Below are 23,427 nucleotides of genomic sequence, written 5' to 3'. Positions count from 1 at the left end.
ATGCTTTCGCCATCCCTACATTCGCAAGCTTGCTTGGCCAACGTTGTGGCCTTCCAAGGCCAGTGGGAGAGCGAAAGTGGAGGAAACGGCTGTGGGGATGGTAGCGAGAAAAGAGAGGAAGTGAATGTGGGGATTGGGGAGGGGAGGTGAGGTTGAAGGTGGAGTCGGCGGTGGAAGAGAGAGGAGAGAAGCTGGCTTTGAAGAAATTCATAATGGAGTTGGGTTTGGGTTTGGATTTGAAGAAATTCATCTTTACAATAATACAATGACTATACGATGTCGGTTAACGGATATTAACTATGGGTGAGAAATTGTTTGTTTCAAACTTTTTGGGTGGGAAAATTACTTACGCCAGACCTTGGGTAGCAAATTGTCATTCTCCCTATATCAAAATGTGGGATGGCTCTCGCTTGTGGAAAAAAGTCAGAAAATTTGTCCATAAGAACGATTATTTAACTCATTGACTCACTTACTTGGAGCAGAGACTTGGAGAAACACTCTTATGGTGACTTGTCCTATGCTTAGGTACAAGCCAGTAGTGTTATGGAGGATCACAGCCAGGTGGAGATAGACGAGATGCCACCTTTGTTGGAGTCTATGATGGCCATGGTGGACCTGAGGCCTCTCGTTTCATATGTGACAATCTGTTTCTACATTTGATGAGTTAATGCTTTTTTTTTTCTCTTCATTTACTATATACTTTTTTTTTTTTCGTTGGAGCTAGTTTGTGGATAAATTTTTAGCTTTTTTTGGTGGTTAATTATACATATTTTTGCTTAAATACGGCTTTTGTTGATATTTTTTAATGAGTTTTTGGGTTGTTGAAGTGATCTTTTGATGGTGTTGTTTTATGTTTGTTTTGTTTTTAATCTTGATACTTTGTGTATGGCTGTATATGCTCGGTAAATAGTATGATGTCACAAGGATTTTGGAGATCCTGTTTTATGGAAATAGAAATGGAATTGATGGTCAATATTTAAAGAACTATATAGGCTGTATTTGTATTGGAGGCATAATTGCCACGGTCTGTTAATTCAGTTTGTGTTATACAGAACAAGGAGGATTTTCATGTTAGTTCAGATGAACTAGATTGTGTTCTTACTTCCTATTGAGTACTCTGTGTAGCATTGGATGCTTTTGCGAGATCACTATTCATTGTCCAGTGCATTGTGTGGTGTCTTCACATGATTGCTAAAGTGCAAGGTTGCATCATGTGTGTTGTTTTCCCAGGGGTTGCTTGAGATAATGGACCTTTTTCTGAGGATATTCTAAGAAAGTTAGAATTGCTTTTTCTACAACTGAGGATGGATTTCTTACTCTTGTGCGCAGGAGATGCCTAGTTGGAGTAATCTAAAAGGGGACATTATATCTTGCTAATGTGTTTCTCGAGCTGTAATCGGTTCTTTAGGTAGATCAAATAAGTTGGTTGTTGGACAATTAACAAAGGATCATAGTCCATTTGTGGAGGTCAGACAAGAACTCAGGTCATTGCATCCAGATGATTCAGATGTTGTAGTTTTGAAGCATGGAGTATGGCGGGTCAGAGGCATACTTCAGGTTTGCTGCTTCTATTGCATTCTGTATATTTTTTGTACATATTGGTTTAGATGGGTATTCATTGATACAGGTATCTAAAACTATCGGCGATGCATACTTTAAGCAATCAGATTTTTTTGGTGCTTCTCTAATCTCTATAGTTCTCCAGTATATTACTCTGTCGGGCTGTGCTAACAACTTCAGATATAGCAGCAAGGACAAGGGAGATGACATACAAACAACTGAAGCAGGTTGATAAGGGAGTTAGGACTTGGGAGGCATTTTCATGATGACATCACTGTGGTTGTCATCTTTATATATAGTCATTCAATAATACTAGATGTACAAACAAATCTTACAAAGATTTGTGTACAAACTGATGTGGTACAAAATGAATGGAAGAGTTACTACACAAAGTCAAACTCATCATATTCCTTCTTCCATTCATTTTGTGTCACATCAGTTTGTACATAAATCTTTGTAAGATTTGTTTGAACATGTAGCATTACTCATAATCATTTGCTGGAGAAGACGATCTCCCTACCAGGTCCTCTGTCTGAAATATCAAATCCAGTAACATGAAATGTCACCGCGGTTTAGAATATTTTATTTAGAGATAAAATAGGATTTTATAGAGTTTGAGTAGGGTTGAGTTTTTATTTTAATAAATTATTTTTATTTAATTCTTTGTTTTTATCCTCATAATATAGGTAATATATATACATATATTTACAATAATAATGCAGTGAGTTCTTATCAATCTTCATGAAAATATATGATGTTTAGGACCTAGTTGGAAAAATGGTTCAACCTGATGATATTGCCGTATTGGAAAATCAATTGTCATAGCTCATACATATCACAAAGACTGATTCAAACATGAGGACTCTTGAGACTTAATACAATTTCCACAGTTTATTTTCCAATGGGGACAAGAAGTCTAGCACAAATTATTTAAGGGGGAGTTTATTATAAGGACATTTGGAGTTAAAATTTAATTAAAAAGCTATGTAGTTTGTAAATGTTAACTAAATAGCTTTATTTTTTATTAAGCTTAATTAAATATGATTAGGGGTTAATTAGGATTAATGAATAATTGTGTAATCTTTTAAAAATTATATATGTCCCCAAATAGTCAAAATTCTTACAAACAAACCCAAACACCTTCTTCTTCTTCCTCCCGTGATGTTAACGCATTCCACTGCCATTAACATCTTCTCCAACACAGATCATCGTCATCGTTGTCCTCTTCCTCCTCCCCGTGACATGTCGTCGAGGTATGTGTATCTCCTCTTTTGATTTTATATTTTGATTTACAAAGATTTAATGATGGATTGAGTTTGGGATATGATTTTGATTTAGTTGTTTAGGTTGTGTTTGATGTAATGAAAGTTTAAAGGAGTGAAATTTGTTGAAAAATGTCTTGCATTATGGGTAGCTGGGGTGGTAGCACCGATTGTAGGCGGAGAGACGGAAAATGTGTTCTGGATATGATGGATCGCTTAAGCGATCTGGTAGGTCTGGTAATGCAGCAGATAGATCGCTTAAGTGATCAGGTAAAAATCTGGTGTATCGCTTAAGCGATCTGGTAAAAATCTGGTGTATAAGAGCAGATCGCTTAAGCGATCAGTAAATGGCACAAGATCGCTTAAGCAATCTCATATAAATAACCATGATCGCTTAAGCGATACAGTAGATCATATAAGCGATTGTGCAGATCATTTTTAAAATATTTGAACCCTTAGTACAACATTTAAGAATATTTTTTTTCTTGCACTACAGATAGTTGGCTATTATTACACATAGGAAAAGTTGTTTTGGGTGTTGAATATTTTGGTGAGTGGGTGGAGGAAGAAAGTAACTGGAAGTGGATTGGGAAGAGCAAAGAAGTTATACCAATTGCTGTGAGCACAAAGGCTAGTTTGAATGAGTTGATTGATGAAATAATTAGAAGATGTGATTTTGAGTTGCTCGTGTAGTGATATAGTTGTGAAGTATGTTTTAAGCAGAGTTCCTGAACATTATAAGGTACCTCCTGCTATATTAAAGTCGGATGAAAATGTGAAGTTATATATGATTTATGTGGTCGATAATGGTTCGAGGCTGATTTTAAGGGTTTTTTTTTTTTTTGTACAAAAACCGTCGCAAGTTGGTTCAAAGGAAGGGGATAACGAGGAAGTAGGCGGAGATTTGATTGGTTTTAATTTGAACTACGAGACCATTGATTTGTTAGTTGAAAAATCAAGAGTAGACGGTGAATTGGGTGGTGAGGAGGACACTGTAGAAGAGGTTGGTGATGGGGGGCAGAATGAAAATGTTAAGAAGGAGGACCCCGTACATGTTTCCACAAATGTAGAGATTCCTTTAAATATAGATTATGCAAAAGGCGTAGATTGTGAGGAAGAGAACATTATAGTCGTTTATGCAGGTTTAGAGGGGGTAATTGGAGGTAGTAGTGAATCAGCTCATGTTTTTACGGATGGATCGGAGTTATGTATAGGGTATTTATTTGACAACAAAGAGGAAGTGGTGAAGAAGCTAAAACTTGTTGCCGTGAGAGGTAATTTTGAATTCATCACCAAAAAGTCAAATTCATTGGCTGTGACGGTTGCATGTCACGATCAAAAGTGCAAGTAGCAGGTTTATTGTAGAAGATTGGCGGAGTCGGAAAAAATTATTCTTAGCACATATACCCGTGAGCACACATATGGTTTGAGACATATTTCAGGTGAGCATCGACAAGCGTCCGCTGATGTTATTGGACAATTTGTCAAAAGTTGATTCGTTAAAGGGAAAGGTCCATCTCTTACAGACATTCAGAGACTTGTGCGCACAGAGTTGGGATGTGCTATTAGTTACTGGAAATGCTGGAAAGGGAGACAACATGCACAAGATTTTGTAAGGGGCACGTTGGAGTACGGGTACACAATATTAGAAGCGTACTGTTATATGCTTGAGTTGACAAACCAAGGTAGCAAGACGGCTTTTATGTGGGATAGGAATATGATATTTAAATATTTTTTTGTTGCTTAAGGTTCTACTATAAAGGGTTTTGTAAACATGAGAAAGGTGTTGGCTATTGATGGTTGCTTTCTGACGAGAAAGTATGGAGGTACATTGTTGGTGGCCATTGCATAGGACAGCGAAAATCACACATATCTTGTTGCATGGTGTGTGGTTGACTCTAAGAATGATGAGTCATGGACTTGGTTTTTTTAGCAATTACGTACGATAGTGCCTGACAGTGACGAATTGTGCATAATATTCGATAGACACAACTCTATAAAGAAGGGGATTGCCACTATTTACCGTTAAACATATCATCGATTCTCTATGAGGCAGAACATAAAACAAAAGTTTAAGTGTGCTGGCCTCCTTCAGACATACTACATGATAGCAAAAGCTTATCGGGTTAATGAGTTCGAGGAGCACTTCCAGCAAATCCGAATCAAGGATGATAGAGTTGCTAAGTATCTTGAGCATGATGTTGGTTTCAAGCGATGGAGTAGAGCTTACTTTCCTGGAAGAAGGTTTGATGTCATGACTATGAACATAACCGAGTCTATAAATTCGAAGTTGTTAATAGAAATAGAGTTTCCAATAGTTGCACTTTTTGATGCAATCCAGAGGACATTGTCGCGGTGGTTCCATGAGCGTCGTACGGAGTCAGATAATTTTACTACAACCCTTGTTCTGTCAACTAAAAATTATTGCGAGAACGTATGGAACTGTCAAATGCATTGTTTGCCTATCCTTTTAATGCTCAAGAGTTCACTGTGCGTGGCTATGGTCTGGATGTGTTAGAAAAACTTTCAGCTGTAAAGTGTTTGACATTCAACGTTTACCTTGTCTTCATACACTAGCAGCACTGAAACACAAATGGAAGCCGGATTTTGGTTCAAGAATTTACATGGAATTTTGCTTCCCTCTCTATATGAAAAATCACTACATGCTAGCTTATTCAGAAACGATATATCCAGTGCCTCCAAAAGAGTAGTAGGTAGTGCCGCCAGAGTTGGCTGACATTATCATCCAGCCGCCATTCAAGAAGACAACAAAAGGGAGAAAAAGAGTTAAACGTATTCCATCAGCCTTTGAGGTTCCCTGAAAGATTAATAAGTGCTCAATTTACAAGCAACCTGGTCACAAGAGAAACAGTTGCCAGAAGCAATCACATGCAGATCCAAAAAATTAGATTCGAAAAAGGATGAAATTCAGGGAGTTGCCAAGGCCAGCCGTTGATGAGTTATTGTTTTCAATTATTGATATTTTAAATTTTATTGTTATCTTAAATAAATCATTCTTTATATTTAGTACTCTTGTTACATGGCCTAAATATTGGTTGGTGATTTTAGTTTGGAATTAGGTTGTCAAATTGAAGAGAAAGTATGAAATTAATATGTGTTGGTATTTTAAGGCTAGATGTGGCCGTCATTGTCGGTCAACGATGTCCATTTCTTTGGCCGTCCATGACAGCCACATCGGTTAATTACCACCGACGGTTGTTTGTAGGCCGTTGTGACACATCCCGTCGATTCTTGGTCGCTTAAGCGATCTCTTCCGAGGCAGAATAAAATCTGCCCAGATCATGATCGCTTAAACGATTCTCTAGTATCGGTTAAGCGAGTCTTCGCTTTTACTCTTGGTCGCTTAAGCGATCTTAAATCGCTTAAGCAATCTCTTTCGAGACAAAATAAAATATGGCCAGATCTATGATCGCTATCGCTTAAGCGATTCTTCGCTTTTACTCTTGATCGCTTAAACGATCTCTTCCGAGGTAAAATAAAATCTGTCCAGATCTATGATCGCTTAAGCGATCCTCTAGTATCGCTTAAGTGATTCTTTGTTTTTACTCTTGGTCGCAGATTGCTTAAGCAATCATTTGAGGAAAAATCTTGGTCGGTTAAGAGATATATGTGGTCGGTCATATATCACTTAAGCGATCATGACAAAAAGAGAAGAATCCTACATTTCTCCTGAATTATGTAACAATCTGTCTTTATAGAACTAATTTCGAAATAAACCTCACTCATTTTCCTCCCAAATCTGAAAAGAATAAGCAGCAAAATGAAGTCATTTATATCAATATAATCTATCACAGATCAAAATATAAGATACATCAATGTAATTGAAAGTTTAAATTTAAAATCATTCATAATAGTGCTAAAACAGAATAAATCCTAAGCCACTTTGACAAGTTTTAGAATTCGATATAATCACTATCTGAGATCATTGTTTGGTACCATGCCTTACCAGCAGCCTTGATTGCAGATGCCGCCACTTTGAGAAGTTTTTAAATTCGGTATAATCACTATCCAAGATCATTGTTTGGTACCATGCCTTGCCAACAGCCTTGATTACAGATGCCTCCTTCTGGCCACTAGCCTTGATTGCAGATGCCTTGCTAGCATCCTACTCTAACAACCCAAGCCAGTTTGAGAAGTTCCCTCTCATTGTTTACCAACAACCTGCAAAATTATCAAGCACACTTGCAGCCATGTCAGCTTTTCTAAATAAAAAATAAAAAATAAAAAAACAAAAAGTTTTTCAGGGCCAATTTGTTAAATGGAAAGTTGGGATGTCCGGGGAGTAAAATTTTCTCTCTTCACGAACCCAAGTTATGGAGTGCAAGATTGAAAAGTTCACTGAGTCCATTTATTTTGGTAAAGCTCTGTATAAGCATGACACCTGCAGCATCAGTACCACAACCCAAGTATCAACATTATTACATAAATTACAAAATTCAAAGTCCAAGTTCCAAACCTTTTGATTGGTTTGTGGTCACTCAAAACAGATCCATTTCCCCATGGAAGCACTCAACAGCCCAGCGCTCCCGAAAGATGGTCATTGTTTCGTCATTCAATCCGTCCATCGGGGTGTTGGTCATGTCGAACTGAATAAATTTCAGGGCATATGCTCCACAATCAGCACTGCAATAGGAAGATGACATTAGCATTAGAATTAGCTTATAGAACAATTATATTATGTAAGTTAGTTTTATACAAAATTTACCTTGACTTATTTGTTGGGACGAGAACGCGCTTGAGTGGCAACTTTCCTATCAATGCTTCACCACCAAGGTGCTCAAACATCCCGCTGTCGTGTAACAGCCGCGGGAATAACACGGACAATGGTTCCAACTCGGCCTCCAACTGCCTGTCTCGATAGATTATTGGGTTGCAGTCAAGGATCTTTAGCAACCTCTCCTTTAAGAGCGCGACGACTGCTATCCAGTGCATTTCCTTGACCATGATGATGCAATAGACACTTTTAACCTTTGCCCAACTGTGACCATATTTGGGCCTGTCACCCATTACATATTGCATCATCTTGTCATCAAACTTAAAATCATTAGGGACGCAGTCCAAGTCTTCTGTGCCTGATCGTTTTCGCTTGCCTCCTTTTGCTACAGATGTACCAATGGCCTTTTTCAATAAATTGCGATATGTCGATACTAGCATTTGGCCAAATGCCACATCGGTGATGGCACAATTGGGATACAGTAGATCACCATTGTTGGTTTGTCGCAGCCTCTTTAGTGCCAATACCTCATCGATGTGCTGCATCAAATAAAAACAACATGATAAGTATACAATACCTCATGGAAAACATAAGCAAAAATAAGGAAAATTAAGCAAAAATAACTCACCGAGTCATGAAGCCAGCTACCCATCGTCAAAATCTTTTCAAACCAATCCCAAGAATAATCCTCGATCTTACACTTTACAAGGGCATCACTTCCGAATTCATTGTAATAGGTATAGAAGGGTTTTCTCTTTTCCTTCTCTATGGGCCTATACAAATTGACAGTGGACTCTATTTTTGTTTACCCGCTTCCTCCCCCTTCCTCCATTTGTACATCCCCGCTTCCTTCGCCTCCTGCCTCAACCTCCTCCATTATAACTGCCCTACTTCCTCCACCAACCTCTTTAACCCCCTCAATTTTGGCTTCTTCCTCAATTTATTTCTTTGTTTTCCTCTTAATTTCACGTGTTAATACGGTGTAAAATGATTTCACAAACCTGCTTTTTCGACTCTCTTTTTAGCCCAGGTTACACTTCAACCGCCTTCAATACTCCACCAACTTCTTCCTACACCCTACCAACTTCCTCCTCCACCCTAACAACTTTCTTTGTCACCTTATCCACTTTCTCCTCCACCATTTTCAACCGCTCTTCCATCTTATCAAACCTGCCATAAACAGCTATTGTAAAACTATCAAACAAACTGTTTATGAGGTCAACCACTTCACTCTCCCGACCCCGACGCCTCGGCAAAGCGGTACTTGTTGTACCGGTTTGCTGAGGCATACGAACCTCTTCCTCCCTCCCTTCCTCCTCCCTCCCATCGATTGTGGCTTCATCCTCCTCGGGGTCAACCACATTCTTAGGCAGTGGCCCTGCAACTGCCCTCACATGTGTGACCCCTTGTAGGTCCCGCGTCAGGCGGTCTATCCCTTCATCCCTTTGATCCGCTAGTGCTCGAAAAGATGTGACATAATGATGTTGCGCTTCACCCCCAGTAGCGGTGAGGAAGGGATAGACAACCCCCTACAATAAGAAACAAAATCAATCAGATTTAAGCGACATTTTAAAGCAAGTGCATATTCAAAAGCTTAATCCTTTAATATTACCCGAGCTGATTGAATTTCAATCTCTATTTGCTTATAATCCCAATGGGTACACTTCTGATCGTGCCACCGCAACATCCTAGGAAATGTCTGTTGCACAACCGAAGTCGTAATCCTCCCCCCTGCCTTAGCCAAGACAAGGATGACCTCATACATCCAAGCCTACATTGTAAAAAAAAAGTCAATATCATAATTCAAACACATATATTAAAAAAAATATAACAAAAAGTTATTAATATTTACCTGCATTGCCCATGGGAAGCCAAACAAAGTGTACGTGGCCGCTCGATTCTTCTCAGCCCATTGGGAGTGCTTTAACGCTAGGTCTTTTGCCTGTAGGGACTTCATAGTTCGCTTAAATGATACCCGTCCCCACGGATAAGCATTAAAGAAGTTTAAGTTGCTTACAAACTTCACCCAATCAATATCAACGGCTTTTGTTGAGTCACCAGCCATTAGGATCGAATGTAAGAACAATACCAAGCATAGTTTGAACGTCTCTGAATCGTTAAACTCACCATCTTTTAACCTGTCCTCTAATTCTTGTGCCTTAATAGACGTGTTCCCCGCCAAAACCTTGTTAGCCAACCTTTTGGCTGCCGTACTGTCCTTTATTCTTTTTTCCTCAACCTCACCTGGCAATTCCCCACATCTTAAGCCAGTTACCAACGCATATTCCATCATCCCGAAACGTAGTGGCTTTCCATCCACCACGAACCACATTTCGTGTTTTTTATTGCTTTTTATTGAGTGCAGCAACATATAATGCACCCCCGACCCCCAGAATGTCTTTTTCCATTTTGTGTCGATATGCCAAAAATGACTGAAACAAGTCTCTTTGAATCTCCTTTCACCATTCCTCACTGTTCCTAAAATCCCCGTTATTCTCGTTAAAACATCCCAACTTGATCTCACTGTCACTCTCACAGGAAAGTACGGAACCGTATCGCTTATATACTCCAATCCGTACTCTCTATAGTTTACGCTTCGGAAAATCTGCACAATCGATATAAACAAAATATTAGCAAAAAAATTAAACCAAATCCAATATAAACAAAATACGCTCCGGAAGAGTCACTTAAGCGATGGGCAGATGATTCTGCCTCATACAAGATCTCTTAAGCGATCTGAAATCGCTCAGATCGTTTAAGAGTAAAAACGACGAATCGTTTAAGCGATATAGAAGATCGCTTAAGCGATTCGTCGATTTTACTCTTGGTCGCTTAAGCGATTTAATATCGCTTAAGCGATCTCTTTCGAGCAGAATCAACATCTGCCCAGATCTAACCAGATCTAAGATTGCTTAAGCGATTCGTCGCTTTTACTCGCTTAAGCGACCAAGAGTAAAAGCGAAGAATCGCTTAACCGATACAAAGGATCGCTTAAGCGAGAACAACAATTCACCGGTCAGCTGGCAACAATGCCTTCAGACCACTTTCCAGGGACATCTCTTTCTTCGAGGCACCAATATCTGCCCCATTCAAATGCTTTGACCCACTAGAGATTTTGCGTTCAAACGGGTTTAAATTTGCAGATTCTGGAAACAAAGCACCTTCAGGATCAACACTCACCAATTCAGGCCTCTCCAAATGATTAGATGAGTGCACAAGATTATCTGCCTCGGGGCAAACTATACCAACAACAGTATCTCTATTGGGTGTCAACTGTCCACAACTTGGAGGAAAATCCCGAACAGCAGAAACTCTCTGCCGCTTATACTTGGGTAAACCGCACGGAGAAGCATAATGACCATTTTCCACTAGCAATATTCCTGATCTGTCCTCAGAACGACTACCATTACTCAATGAAACGACTCTTGCAGACTCCATATGCAACAAATTGTCCATAACCAACCATCCCAAACTCTTAATCAAATCAATTGAAAACAATCTGAAAACCAAACATTATCATCGTTAACTCTGTCCATAACTAAACAGAATTTAAAGACTCAAAACCAGTTTTCAACAAAACAGCAAAAGGATAGTCAGATTATCAGATTGTGCGGATTTTCACTCGCCAGAAAGCAACTACATGCAAAGAAAATTTACAACAAACCTAAAATTGAAAGAGTTAGAAATAAAGGAACCACATAATGAATCATCAATGTTTCATATAATCTAATTTACATAATTTTTCCTCATTTTCCCAATAACCAAACGAGAATGGAAGCAAATCGAAGAAGAACCAAGACACACAACACCACCAAAATTTCTTAACGCTGAATGACTCTCCTTGCTCCCTTAAAGGCAAACTAACGAACACACAACAATCCACACTTAACAATAAAGTCATAATAATCCCATGTTCCATAAAATTCTTCAATTCCCGTATTTTTCTTTTCTTGGGAACCAAACAGAAACAAGAAACCCAAAGCTAAATATCCAACACAGGAATAAAAAACGTAAGAAATCAACCAGCCAAAGCGTGAGCAATTGATGGGTTACAACAAAATTCTTCCCTCGAGAGAACTAGGCTATATTATTAAATAAAATTATTCATTCAAAAGTTGATATCAACAAATCTTATCAAACTAAAATATTTGGGTATTCTCACCAATAAATCAAAACAAGAAAAGAAATAACGACCATCATTAAACTCAAATTTCATTGAAATTGGAGTAAGATTCACCTTTGGATTGTGAGATCTTGAAGCCGAAAAAACCTATTTTCTCTCCTTTCTCGATTTCTCCATGTTTTTTTTTTTTTTTTTTTTAGTTGTGTTATTTAAACCTCACTAAATTTCTCTAAACCCCAATAAAAATTTTAAAATACAGTATATATTATTTCTTTTAAACTAGTAATTGCTAATTACTAAATAGGGCATTTGTCCAATTTAGTAATTAGATTAGTTTATTATTATTATTATTATTTTCTTAAATTTGACATAAATTGTGAATAATAAACTTTACATATTCATAATTCTGATTCGGTTTTCTCTGCCTATATTTTTTTGGTTTATTAGATTTAGACTTTATAAATCTAATTAATTGACATCTTATATTTTATATGAAAACGACGGCCATATCTTGGCCATTGTTGACAGACAACGATGGCCACATCTTTGGCCGTCACTTTCCGATCAGATCTGGCATTCTCACGTCAGATCTGACTTTTTTCGGTCAGATCTGTGGTGGATCTGGCCGAAAAAGACCAGATCGGTGAACTACCGACCATTTCCGATGGTGGCGTAGACCGTTGTGACAAATTTCGACTACCACCGGTGGTGGCCGTCGAAATCTAGCAAGTATGGGTGGGTGAGAGTGTTTTTGTTAATTTTTAAACTTTTTTCTGAGGGTATTTGACGGAATTAATAAACCTAAGGAGTCTAAAAGTAACTAAACAAATAGACTAATATTTCTCAAATGGTATTCTAGTCTTTTCCTCACCGAAAGGTACTTATTAGTCTTTTTGAAACCTTTTAGATATCAATCTGTGGTTTTTTCAAACCTTGGGTAGGTGTAAGTCGCTCTGCCTAAATCAATTATCATAGCTCATACATATTATAAAGACTGACTAAAACATGATAACTCTTCAGACTTAATACAATTTTCACAGTTTATTTTCCAATGGGGGCAAGAAGTCTTAACACAAATTATTTAATGTCGGAGTAAGCCGTGGAAGGAAGGTTGGAAAAATCAATCATCACGTCTCAAAGCAATATTTTCCAATGGGGACAAGAAGTCTTAACACAAATTATTTAATGTCGGAGTAAGCCGTCGAAGGAAGGTTGGAAAAATCATTCATCACGTCTCAGAGCAAGCATTAATTTCATGAAGGCAAAAACGTAACATATTAATTAATACCCTGCTGCAGTTCTTTTCACTGGCCATCACTTGATGGATTTCCCTTCAGAATTTTACTGGTATTCACGACTTAAATACAATTTCCCCTCAGGTCTAACAAAATAACATTCTCTCTTTAGATATTACAAATAATACAATTTCCAGCTGAAATATTAACAGATTTAAACCAAAGCCAGGACCTAACAGCCTGCACATAACGCCTATCCCTTATAGAACAAATTACCAAAATAACAGCCCCAAAAAGCCAGCACCTAATAGCCTTCAAAACTTGTTTATTATAGGTATCACGACGGAACGAGGAAATGAGAAAAAAAATTGAAAAAAAAACTTGACATTAATTACCGTTAAAGGAGCAAGCATATATTGCATATAATAATTATTGATCCATCTCCAAACTTCTATGTTATTGTAAAAGATATGCTAAATTTGTTTTTCTAAGGTAATCTTCTGAAGCTTCATCATGAGATACTTCTTCAATCTGCCCTCGTTCTTGTTTACTAGTTCTTCTTCTTCTTTGGTGCAACCGTTGTGCTACAATAATGAAAGCTATGCTTTTTTCAATTTAAGGAAAACTTTGTCATTGACGCGTCTGCTTACTAAACCTTTTGCTTATCAAAAGTTCTTCATGAAAGCTCCATGGAGAAAATGATGATGTTGTTCATGGGATGGTGTAGAGTGTGATGAACAAACTGGTCATGTGATTGGCCTAAACCTCAGTAGTAGTTGGCTTTATGGTTCTTTCAACTCTAATAGCACCCTTTTCCACCTTTCCCACCCTCAAAAACTTAATCTTTCTGTTATAATTTTAATGTTGAAAAAAGTCTTACTTTTCGAGGAAACTACGTTGCAAGACCTAGCAGTTTCATAAGTCTTATATCGTCGACATCAATCTCTTCTTCTTCACATATTGCGCTACCCTTTCGTCACATGTAGCTTTTGCTACTGTTCATATATGAATACGAAAACTCCAGCACTTCCCACTCATTCTCAAAACTCAGTAACAACCTTTTGTCACCTGCGTCGTCACCGCCGCCGAGTGGAAGTATTTCTCCACGTGTTGTTTGGTTATTACTAACGTTGAGCCTCCCCACGTCTCTCGAAGTTAAGGCTTCTCAAACACGGGTTCTTTCTCAACCTCAGCTTCTGTTCTTGGCTGGTGTCAACGGGGCATCTGACTCATCCTGCCCTTCCTGTTCTTGTCACTGTTGTCCCTTGCAACGCAGTTTCCATGAAAAGCAAGACTTTTTTGGGCCTTTTGATGTCATATTAGAACCATTAAAATGATTATAGAAAGATTTAAGTTTTTGAACATGGGAAAGGTGGAAAAGGGTGCTATTGGAGTTGAAAGAACCATAAAACCAACTGCTACGAAGGTTTAGGCCAATCACGTGACCAATTTGCTCACCACTCTACACTATCCCATGGAACAACAATATCATTTCCTCCATGGAGCTTCCATGAAGAAACTTTTGGATAAGCGAAAGGTTTAGTAGAAGCAGACGCGTCATGATCAAGCTTTCCTTAAATTGAAACAAGGCATCACTTTAATCATTGTGGCGCAATGGCTGCTCCGAAGAAGAAGAAGAATGGGTTACATGTATAAGAAAATGATATAACAAAGAGCAGGGACTGAAAAACAATGAGCAGATTGAAGAAGGATCTCGTGATGAAGGTTGAGAATATTCCTCTTAGAAAAACAAATGAGAGTGAGGAGGATATAAAATTTAATATATCTCTTACCACAATATATAGAAGTTCAGAGATAAGTATTTGGGCTTGGTCATTGTTGTTGGGTGAGTATTACGGCTTGGTTATACAAAGCATGTGGAAATTTTGAATATTCAAACTGCCCCCACCATAATAAATGAATTGAATGGGACAATTCATACACAGTAAGACAGAGTTTGTGATTCATATAATTTATTGCTTTGAAATGAACAAATGTGGAAAACATAAAGTAGCAAATAGAAAGCATTCAGTCCCACCATATAATAAATGTGATTAAAAACTTATGCATAATTTCCTCTCACAAGTTAATTGTATTTATATGTTAATCAAAGATTAATTCCAATTTGTTAATATCTTATGACCTTAAGAAATTCTTTCTAAGAAAATAGAATTGGAGTGAGGTTTAAGTTATGACATAATTTATGCAACATTCTTAACTGGTAGACTTTAATTTCAATAGTTTGGTGGGTATTCAAAACTTATGCATAATTTCAGCTGAAGTTAGGTAATAAGGTTGGGAAATATCCTGATATAGCCGCGTAGAATTTTGTTATACATCTTAACAAAAAAATTATACGCGCTTATCCTCATGCAAACTAGAATTTTGATTTACTTTTTCACTAACATACAAACAATATGGAGGCCAGAGACTTGCCGTGTACTGGAGAGATTTAGGAGTTAGGATGGACAACCTCATAAAATGACATTGAGGAAAAGACGAATTTAAAATAGTATTGGAAAAAAAATGGGTTTGGTTAGGTTAGCCTTGAAGGAGGGTGTCCCAGTACTCCAGTTTGAGTTTAATATTTTATTAAATATAATTTAGTACAGAGGTTGTTGGATGGAAATAAAAATGACCGTGTGAGAATTCATATTGGAGTTTGAAAATTTGAAACCATATTAATTAAATTTTAGTATTCTTCACTTCCCTTGTTTCTTGCAACTATGTTGAATGTTGATTGAGATTGAGAGTAAACCCTGTGAGATTTCATGGTTTCATTTCAAAGAATAATTTTAGGTATTCATTCAATAAATTAAATAGATATTAAAGATTTGGAGCCTTGAACTTCGGCTTTCCAAACTGACTCTCCTCTAGTTTTAGCAAATGCATGTATTTTCCAATTGTTTCTAGTGTAATTTGTAATCATGTTTGCCTTGTTAATTAGATGACTACTGAAAGCAAGCAACCTAACTTACTAATGTTGAAATTATGCATAGCTTTGAGTACCTAAATATCGCAAAATGTATTAAAACTAAAGTCTATTAGTTAAGATATATGACATGAATCATATCATAACTTAACCTTACTCTAACTCTACTTTCTAAACGAAATAATTTTTTTAAAGTCATAAGGGCAACAAAACTGAAATTGAATTTGAGGTCCTAAATAGTGGATAAGATATCTATGCGAATATTTTCGTTCACATATATCAACAATTAACATTATTAGTCACCTTTAAAGAATTTTAGATCTCATCTCATACCTAGGATGTAGTGAACATTGGGGACATTACATACAAAACTCTCCTTTTTGTCGTTTCATTTATTAGGTGGCGCGTAACTGAAAACCTTCAAATTTTATCAGTTACGTTGATGTCTTATCAATCTTTTACTTCATTGCAGGCAATTGGTCATTGCACATGCCTTGTAGATTTGAGATTATGTGGGAAGATAGAGAAACTACCAAGAAACATGGAGGAACTCTTACCAAATCTTAAATGTTTAAAGTTATCAGGTTCAATTCTCAGGGATCATCCAATGGCCTTGTTGGAATTTGCAAAACCTGATTCTTCTGTTTTAAACTTGGTTCCTATAGTAAAAAAAATTAAAAAAATAAAATGATATGCTAGGCAAATGGTTTCCCTCTTCTCGAAATTCTACAATTTGATTTCTATAAATTCGAGGAGTGGAAAGCCTCTAATCGCTGAAACTCTTCTCCTCGCGGATAATTTTTGTTACTGAATTCTCCTGACTGATACCTGGAACAGCAATTCGCCGTCAGGTGGCAACAATGCCTTCAACCACTTTCCAGGACATCTCTTTCTTCGAGGCACCAATACTGCCCCATTCAAATGCTTTGACCCACTAGAGATTTTGCGTTCTAACGGGTTTAAATTTTCAGATTCTGGAAACAAAGCTCCTCAGGATCAGCACTCACCATTCAGGCCTCTCCAAATGATAGATGAGTGCACAAGATTATCTGCCTCAGGGCAAAACTATACCAACAACAGTATCTCTATTGGGTGTCAACTGTCCACAACCTGGAGGAAAATGCCGAACAGCAGAAACTCCTGCCGCTTATACTTGGGTAAACCGCGCGGAAAGCACAATGACCATTTTCCACTGGCAATATTCCTGATCTCCTCAGAACGACTACCATTACTCAATGAAACAACTCTTGCAGACTCCATATGCACCAAATTGTCCATAACCAACCATCCCAAACTCTGAAAATCTCAATTGAACAATCTGAAAACCAAACATTATCATCGTTAACTCTGTCCATAACTAAACAAATTTAAAGACTCAAAACCAGTTTTCAATAACAGCAAAAGGTATTCAGATTATCCACTCTCCAGAAAGCACCTACATGCAAAGAAAATTTACAAACAACCCTAAATTGAAAGAGTTAGAAATAAAGGAACCACATAATGAATCATCAATGTTTCTATTACTACATTTACATATTTTCCTCATTTTCCCATACCACAACGAGAATAGAAGCCATCGAAGAAGAACCAACACACAACACACCACATTTCTTAAACGCTGAATGACTCTCCTTGCTCTTAAGGCAAACTAACGAACAGACAACAATCCACACTTAACTAAAGTCATAATAATCCATGTTCCATAAAATTCTTCAATTCCCGTATTTTTCTTTTCTTGGGAACCAACAGAAAACAGAAACCCAAAGCTAATATCCAACACAGGAAAAAACGTAAGAAATCAACCAGCCAAAGCGTGAGCAATTGATGGGTTACACACAAAATTCTTCCTCGAGAGAACTAGGCTATATTAATAATAAAATTATTCATTCAAAGTAGATATCACAAATCTTATCAAACTAAAATATTGGGTATTCTCACCAATAAGCAAAACAAGAAAAGAATAACGACCATCATTATACTCAAATTTCATTGAAATTGGAGTAAGATCACCTTTGATTGTGAGATCTTGAAGCCGAAAAAACCTATCTTCTCTCCTTTCTCGATTTCTCCAAGTTTTTTTTTTTTTTTTTTTCGTTGTGTTATTTAGGGGGTGTTTTTCTAAGCTATAAGCTGGTCAAACTTACTTATAAGCTGTAAAATTAAGCTGACCGGTTTGTTTTAATTTTTTTGAGCTTATAAGTTGAGCTTATAACAAAAAAAGTGTGGGGAGAGTACTTTTTTTTGTTTTGGCTTTAAGCACTTTGCTTATAAGCTAGTTTGACTAAGTATATCTCTATTATCCTTATTTAATTTTAATTTCCATAGTATGACATTGTTTATGTAGTACATTTTTTAGTAATTTTATAATAAAATATACTTATAAGCCATATTTTACCAAACACGTCAATTACTTTCAGTCACTTATAAGTACTTTAACCAAACACGTAATTGCTTAAAATTTCAAGTGCTTTAAGTTAATTTTAGCTTATAAGCAATTGTTGTTATAAGCTAATTTTCATAAGCTCAGACAACACCCTCTTAAACCTCACTAAATTTCTCTAAACCCAATAAAAATTTTAAAATACAATTACTAATTATTAATAGGGCATTTGTCCAATTTAGTAATTAGATTAGTTTATTTTATTTTATTTTTTTAAATTTGACATAATTGTGAATAATAAACTTTAACATATTCATAATTCTGATTCAGTTTTCTCTCTCCTATATTTTTTTGGTTATTATAGATTTAGACTTTATAATCTAATTAATTGACATCTTAAATTTTATATGAAAAATCAAATTGAAAGAACTTTTCAATGAAAATAATAATTTATATCACTTTATATGATTTTTAGTTATATAATCTTCTAAATTATCAACTATTGATTATTTTTTACCATACTTGGACATAAACTTTTTTCTTTCTTTAAAGTGTCTTCTTGACCAAATATATATATATATAGGGTCCGCCACTAACTATATTATATATTAGCTTAAATAAAAAGAAGCCATTAAACATAGGCAGAGGTTTTTTTTTTTTTTTTTTTTTTTTTTTTTTTTGGTGGATCACTCTTCATTTTGCTTGTGAACCAAACCCATCTCAGAACTCATTAATTCTTCGCTTTAACCAGAAGGGTTTTGTTAAATCAAAATTTGGGATAGCACTGGCTTGTGGAAAAAAATCAGGGAATTTAATTCTACTCAAGACTCACCTACTTGGACAAAGAGTTGGGGAAACACTGTTGTCCTGACTTCTCCTATGCTCAAGTACAAGCAATAGATTTATGGAAGATCACCGTCGGGTGGAGATAAAACGACTGCCACCTTTGTTGGAGTCTTATGATGGCCATGTGGACCTGACGCCTCTCGTTCATTTGTGACAATATGTTTTCTTCATTTCATGAGTTATGCTTTGTTTTTTTTTTTCATTCAATATATGCATTAGGATTTTTTTGAGCTAGTTTGTGGATAAATTTTTAGCTTTTGGGTTAATTATACATATATTTTTGCTTGAATATGGCTTTTGTTAATGTTTCAATGAGCTTTTGGGGTTGTGGTTGCACTGTGGAATACATGTTTAGGGGCAGATTAATGGTATCAGAAGTGATCTTTGATAAGGATAAGACCACATATTCAAACTGAACAGATTGTGGTTCGTTGAAAACGTTGAAGACGTTGCGGTGCATCTTGGCATAATCCTCTGTTTATATTTTAAATCCCTTGTACCCAACACAGAGATATTTCTCTTATCTCTGGTAACAGCTTTGATTATATATGCATGAGATTACACTGTCTCTGGTAAGCAAAACCAGAGTTATTCCAATTGTTTCATGGTATCAGAACCTTCTATACTAACGCTTTATCGATCCTATGGCTGCTAGCGCAGATTCTTCCTCCTCTTCCACTGCATTTCACGTTCCTTCTCAGGTTATCTCCATCAACTTGATGGAACCAACTTTTTTGCTTGGAGTCTCAGTCTTCCCCTGTTTCGAAGCTTGGTCTCATGGGAATCGTTGATGGTCCGAACCCAGTCCTCCTCAATTTTCCAGCACTGAAAATAAGGCCCAAGGTATTCTTAATTCTGCTTATTATGTTTGGCAGTATAAGGACAACGGTCTCAACTCTCTTTCCATTCCTTTGTGCAACATTATGCTCCCATATTTTATGTTTGTTTTGTTTTAAATCTTGTATTGGTGTATGGCTGTATGCCAGTAAATAGTATGATGTCACAAAGATTTTTGGAGCCTGTTTAATGGAAATGGAATGGAGCATCTTGTTTTTAGTGTATATCTAGTAGTGTTTATTGAGCTTTGTAGATGGATTATGTCAATATTTAAAGAGCTATATATGCTGTATTTGTATTGGAGGCATATTGTTGCGGTTGATAATTCAGTTTGTGTTCTACAGAACAAGGAGGATTTTCATATTAATTCCCATGAACTAGATTGGGTTCGTACTGTCCTATTGAGTACTCTGTATAGCATTGGATGCTTTTGTGAGATCACCATTCATTGTTCAGTGCATTGTCTGGTGTCTTCACATGATTGCTAAAGTGCTAGGTTGCATCTTGTGTGTTGTTTTCCCAGAGCTTGCTCAAGAAAATGGAGCTTTTTCTGAGGATATTCTTAGAATTGCTTTTTCTACAACTGAGGATGGATTTCTTACTCCTGTGCATAGAACACGTAGAATAAATCCATCAATTCTAGGGATGGGGTCCAGTTGCCTAGTTGGAGTCATCTAGAGGGGGATATTATTTGTTGCTAATGTGGGTGTTTCTCGCGCTGTAATTGGTTCTTTAGGTAGATCAAATAAGATAGTTGCTGAACAATTAACAAGGGATCATAGTCCATTTGTGGAGGTCAGACAAGAACTCAAGTCATTGCATCCAGATGATTCAGATATTGTAGTTTTGCAGCATGGAGTATGTGTCAAAGGCATACTTCAGGTTTGCTTCTTCTATTGCATTTTATAGATTTTTTGTACATATTAGTTTGAATGTGTATTCATTGATACAGGTATCCAGAACTATTGGCGTTGCATACTTTAAGCGACTAGAGTTTTTGGTGCTTCTCCACAGTTCTACAGTATATCACTCTGTCGGTCTGTGCTGACAGCTGAACCATCCATTTACACTCGAGTTTTACAGCCCAATGATAAGTTTCTCATTTTCACATCTGATGGGCTGTGGGAGCACTTAACAAATCAGGAGGTAGCTGAGATTGTTCATAATAACCCATGGTATATATGATACTTTATTGCATCTTTCACTTTTATTATCATTCCATTCATTTAATTTCTACATATCTTTCCTTAAATGTTAGGGAGTTGCCAGGAGACTTATTAAAACAGTTTTACATATAGCAGCAAGGAAAAGGGACATGCCATAGAAACAATTGATGAAGAAGGTTGATAAGGGAATTAGAAGGGATTTTCATGATGATATTACAGTGGTTGTTATCTTTATAGATCATCATTTGCTGGGGAAATGGGATCTCCCTACCAGAGCTGTCAATTCGAGGACGGTTCATTGACACTGTTGGCCCTTCAAACTCCAACATTCCACTAGTGCCAGGTCCTCTATCTGAAATGTCAAACCTGGTAACATGAAATGGTAAATTTGGTCGTGGTAGCAAGGTTCTGAAACCCGGACTGGACCGGGCAGTCGAACCGCCACCTGCTTGCATTTTCGGTTTGAAGAGAGCAAATAACCGGGATTTGCCATTAAGCCGTTTCAAACCGCGGTTCGACCGTCGCACTGTAGCAAACCGACGGTCCAACCGTTATTTAACAAATTTCTGGTCCACACATTTCCGGTTTAACACATGAAATAAAAAAAAAAATTTAAAAATTCAAAACAATCACATGCGCACACATAAAAGTCAAACTGTCAAATTCAAACCAAACCCTCAAAATTTTTATTAAAAAACACATTTTTAATTTGCTTTTGAGCTACAGATACACTGATACAGAGCCGTCTCCCTTCTTCAATTTTTCACTTTTTCATCTGGTTTGTCGTTTGCTACTGCCATTCACGATCTCCTCCACTCTCCAGTCTAATCCTCCTCTTCGTGTCCTCCATTCGAGATCTCAGAAGTCAGATCTCCTTCAAGCTTTCAGCTAAGCTTCAGCGCCTCACGTCTTCACTCTTCAGTCTTCAAGTCTTCGGTCTGCAGTCTGCTCTACTCTGCTTCAGCGCTTCATTCTTCAACTTTCAGTCTTCTAGTATTCAACGTGAACTCTTCAATCATCACCATCTCCATTGCTGATCTGATGGATAAGTCATTTCAGCTCAGATTTCAGCTTTAGCCTTCACATCTGCTGCCGTCTGTCGCCATCTACGAGCTGCCATTTGTCGTGACCAAGTAACAATCTACAAATTCCTATCTTTTCTGTCTTCTATGCTTTATGTACAGATTTATGAACGCTTACAGATTCTATCAAGTTTACTACTTAAAAGAAGTCATATGATTAAAAGCAACCCTTAAATTGTCAAAACGAAATTTAGATTTTGTATTGGTTCATTCTATTAGGATCTTGTATATATGTTTATTTGCCTCAAAGGGATACTTCATGATCAAAGTTAGGGATGATTAATAAAGTAGAAATTAAGTTGTAATGTAAAATAACATTAGCCGGAAAGATGTGTATAGGGTATGAGAAAGTGGTACTGGAAGTCAATAGAATGTCATTCATGTGTCTTGAAAATAATAAAATTTTATTTTATGTATATAGAGTCAATGTTCTTTACAAGTGATGCCCTNACTGTTGATTAATTTTAACTTAATATCAATCAACGGTTAGGATTTTGCCACGTCATTTGGTGCACAAATTCGGTGCACTATCATCGGTGGCTGTAGCATTACTCGAAAGAAGATAGTGCTTTTTTAACTTTTTGTCTCTGGCCGGCGCCAGCACCATTTACAATTTTCACAATTTTTAACTTTGCTTTGGCTTGTGTCTCTTCTATTATTATAACACTATTTTCCATATCACATGGTAACCACCTTTACTTAAAACTTTTCTATTGAGTAAACTATATGTTCCCACCCAAGGTTAAGCGAAATGTCATGTTTTCACTGTAGTTTCATAAATTCTAGATTTTCACCTTTAAATTAATATTGTTATTGAAGTCTAACTTCTAAAATAGCTACAAAAGGGTGCTATTGTCATATTGTCTTTAACCACACCCCCCCCCCCCAAAAAAAAAAAACCCACCATCACCATCGCAATCCCTCTGAACCCAAAGTCAACCTTGCTGCTACCAAACAACCACTACAAACCGCCACCAAATCACTCATCTCACATTTTACAGATCAAACCGTGGCGTTTTAGACCAAACTCACGAGTTTATTCATGTCGAGCAACAACACCCAAATGCCAAAACAAAGACTTTAAGGCAATTTTTTTTTTTTTCTCACCTTTGTAACAGGTAGAAGATATATTATTATGTATGCTTGACCAGATGCAGCAGTATTGTTTTCATTTTCTAACGGGAGAACGACTTAGGTTTGGCAAAATGACACTTTTCCACCCACCAAGTTTCAAAATGACACTACCATCTTCCATTAATTGTAACTGAA

At 36.8% G+C, this 23,427-nt stretch overlaps 2 protein-coding genes and 1 pseudogene across 6 annotated transcripts; 1 reads left to right on the top strand and 2 right to left on the bottom strand.

The window, feature by feature from the left end:
- LOC116132995 lies at nt 1-22,298 on the top strand (annotated as a pseudogene).
- Nucleotides 6,660-9,807, bottom strand: LOC116133103. Of its 5 annotated transcripts, XR_004128497.1 has the most exons (7): nt 9,410-9,807; nt 9,170-9,328; nt 8,186-9,086; nt 7,549-8,096; nt 7,300-7,466; nt 7,150-7,207; nt 6,660-7,004 (listed from the first exon to the last, which is right to left on the bottom strand). XR_004128497.1 is itself a non-coding variant. In XM_031418771.1 (6 exons), exons 3-5 carry the CDS (start codon nt 8,207-8,209, stop codon nt 7,322-7,324), a joined length of 717 nt encoding a protein of 238 aa, XP_031274631.1. In that variant the 5' UTR covers nt 8,210-9,086; nt 9,170-9,328; nt 9,410-9,807; the 3' UTR covers nt 6,660-7,224; nt 7,300-7,321. The 5 variants fall into 5 exon arrangements, 4 of the variants coding, with proteins under 4 accessions (XP_031274631.1, XP_031274633.1, XP_031274632.1 ...); XM_031418771.1 differs by having other exon boundaries at nt 6,660-7,224; XM_031418773.1 differs by having other exon boundaries at nt 6,660-7,207.
- LOC116133104 (histone-lysine N-methyltransferase, H3 lysine-9 specific SUVH6-like) lies at nt 10,563-11,906 on the bottom strand. The gene is made up of 2 exons (XM_031418774.1): nt 11,795-11,906; nt 10,563-11,056 (listed from the first exon to the last, which is right to left on the bottom strand). Exon 2 carries the CDS (start codon nt 11,011-11,013, stop codon nt 10,567-10,569), a length of 447 nt encoding a protein of 148 aa, XP_031274634.1. The 5' UTR covers nt 11,014-11,056; nt 11,795-11,906; the 3' UTR covers nt 10,563-10,566.
- Nucleotides 22,299-23,427: the final 1,129 nt, after the last annotated feature.

The sequence above is a fragment of the Pistacia vera genome, unplaced genomic scaffold (assembly GCF_008641045.1).
Source record: "Pistacia vera cultivar Batoury unplaced genomic scaffold, PisVer_v2 Contig265, whole genome shotgun sequence".
Classification (NCBI taxonomy): domain Eukaryota; kingdom Viridiplantae; phylum Streptophyta; class Magnoliopsida; order Sapindales; family Anacardiaceae; genus Pistacia; species Pistacia vera.
This window is presented reverse-complemented; position numbering and strand designations above follow the sequence as displayed.

Excerpts from the sequence above, each read along its gene's own strand:
- LOC116133104 (XM_031418774.1), bottom strand. The coding sequence starts at position 11,013 with ATGGACAATTTGTTGCATATGGAGTCTGCAAGAGTCGTTTCATTGAGT.
- LOC116133103 (XM_031418770.1), bottom strand. The coding sequence starts at position 8,209 with ATGGGTAGCTGGCTTCATGACTCG. Across the intron at positions 8,097-8,185 it reads GTAGCTGGCTTCATGACTCG|CACATCGATGAGGTATTGGC; the intron begins GTGAGTTATTTT and ends TATTTGATGCAG. Across the intron at positions 7,467-7,548 it reads GTCCCAACAAATAAGTCAAG|TGCTGATTGTGGAGCATATG; the intron begins GTAAATTTTGTA and ends TTCCTATTGCAG.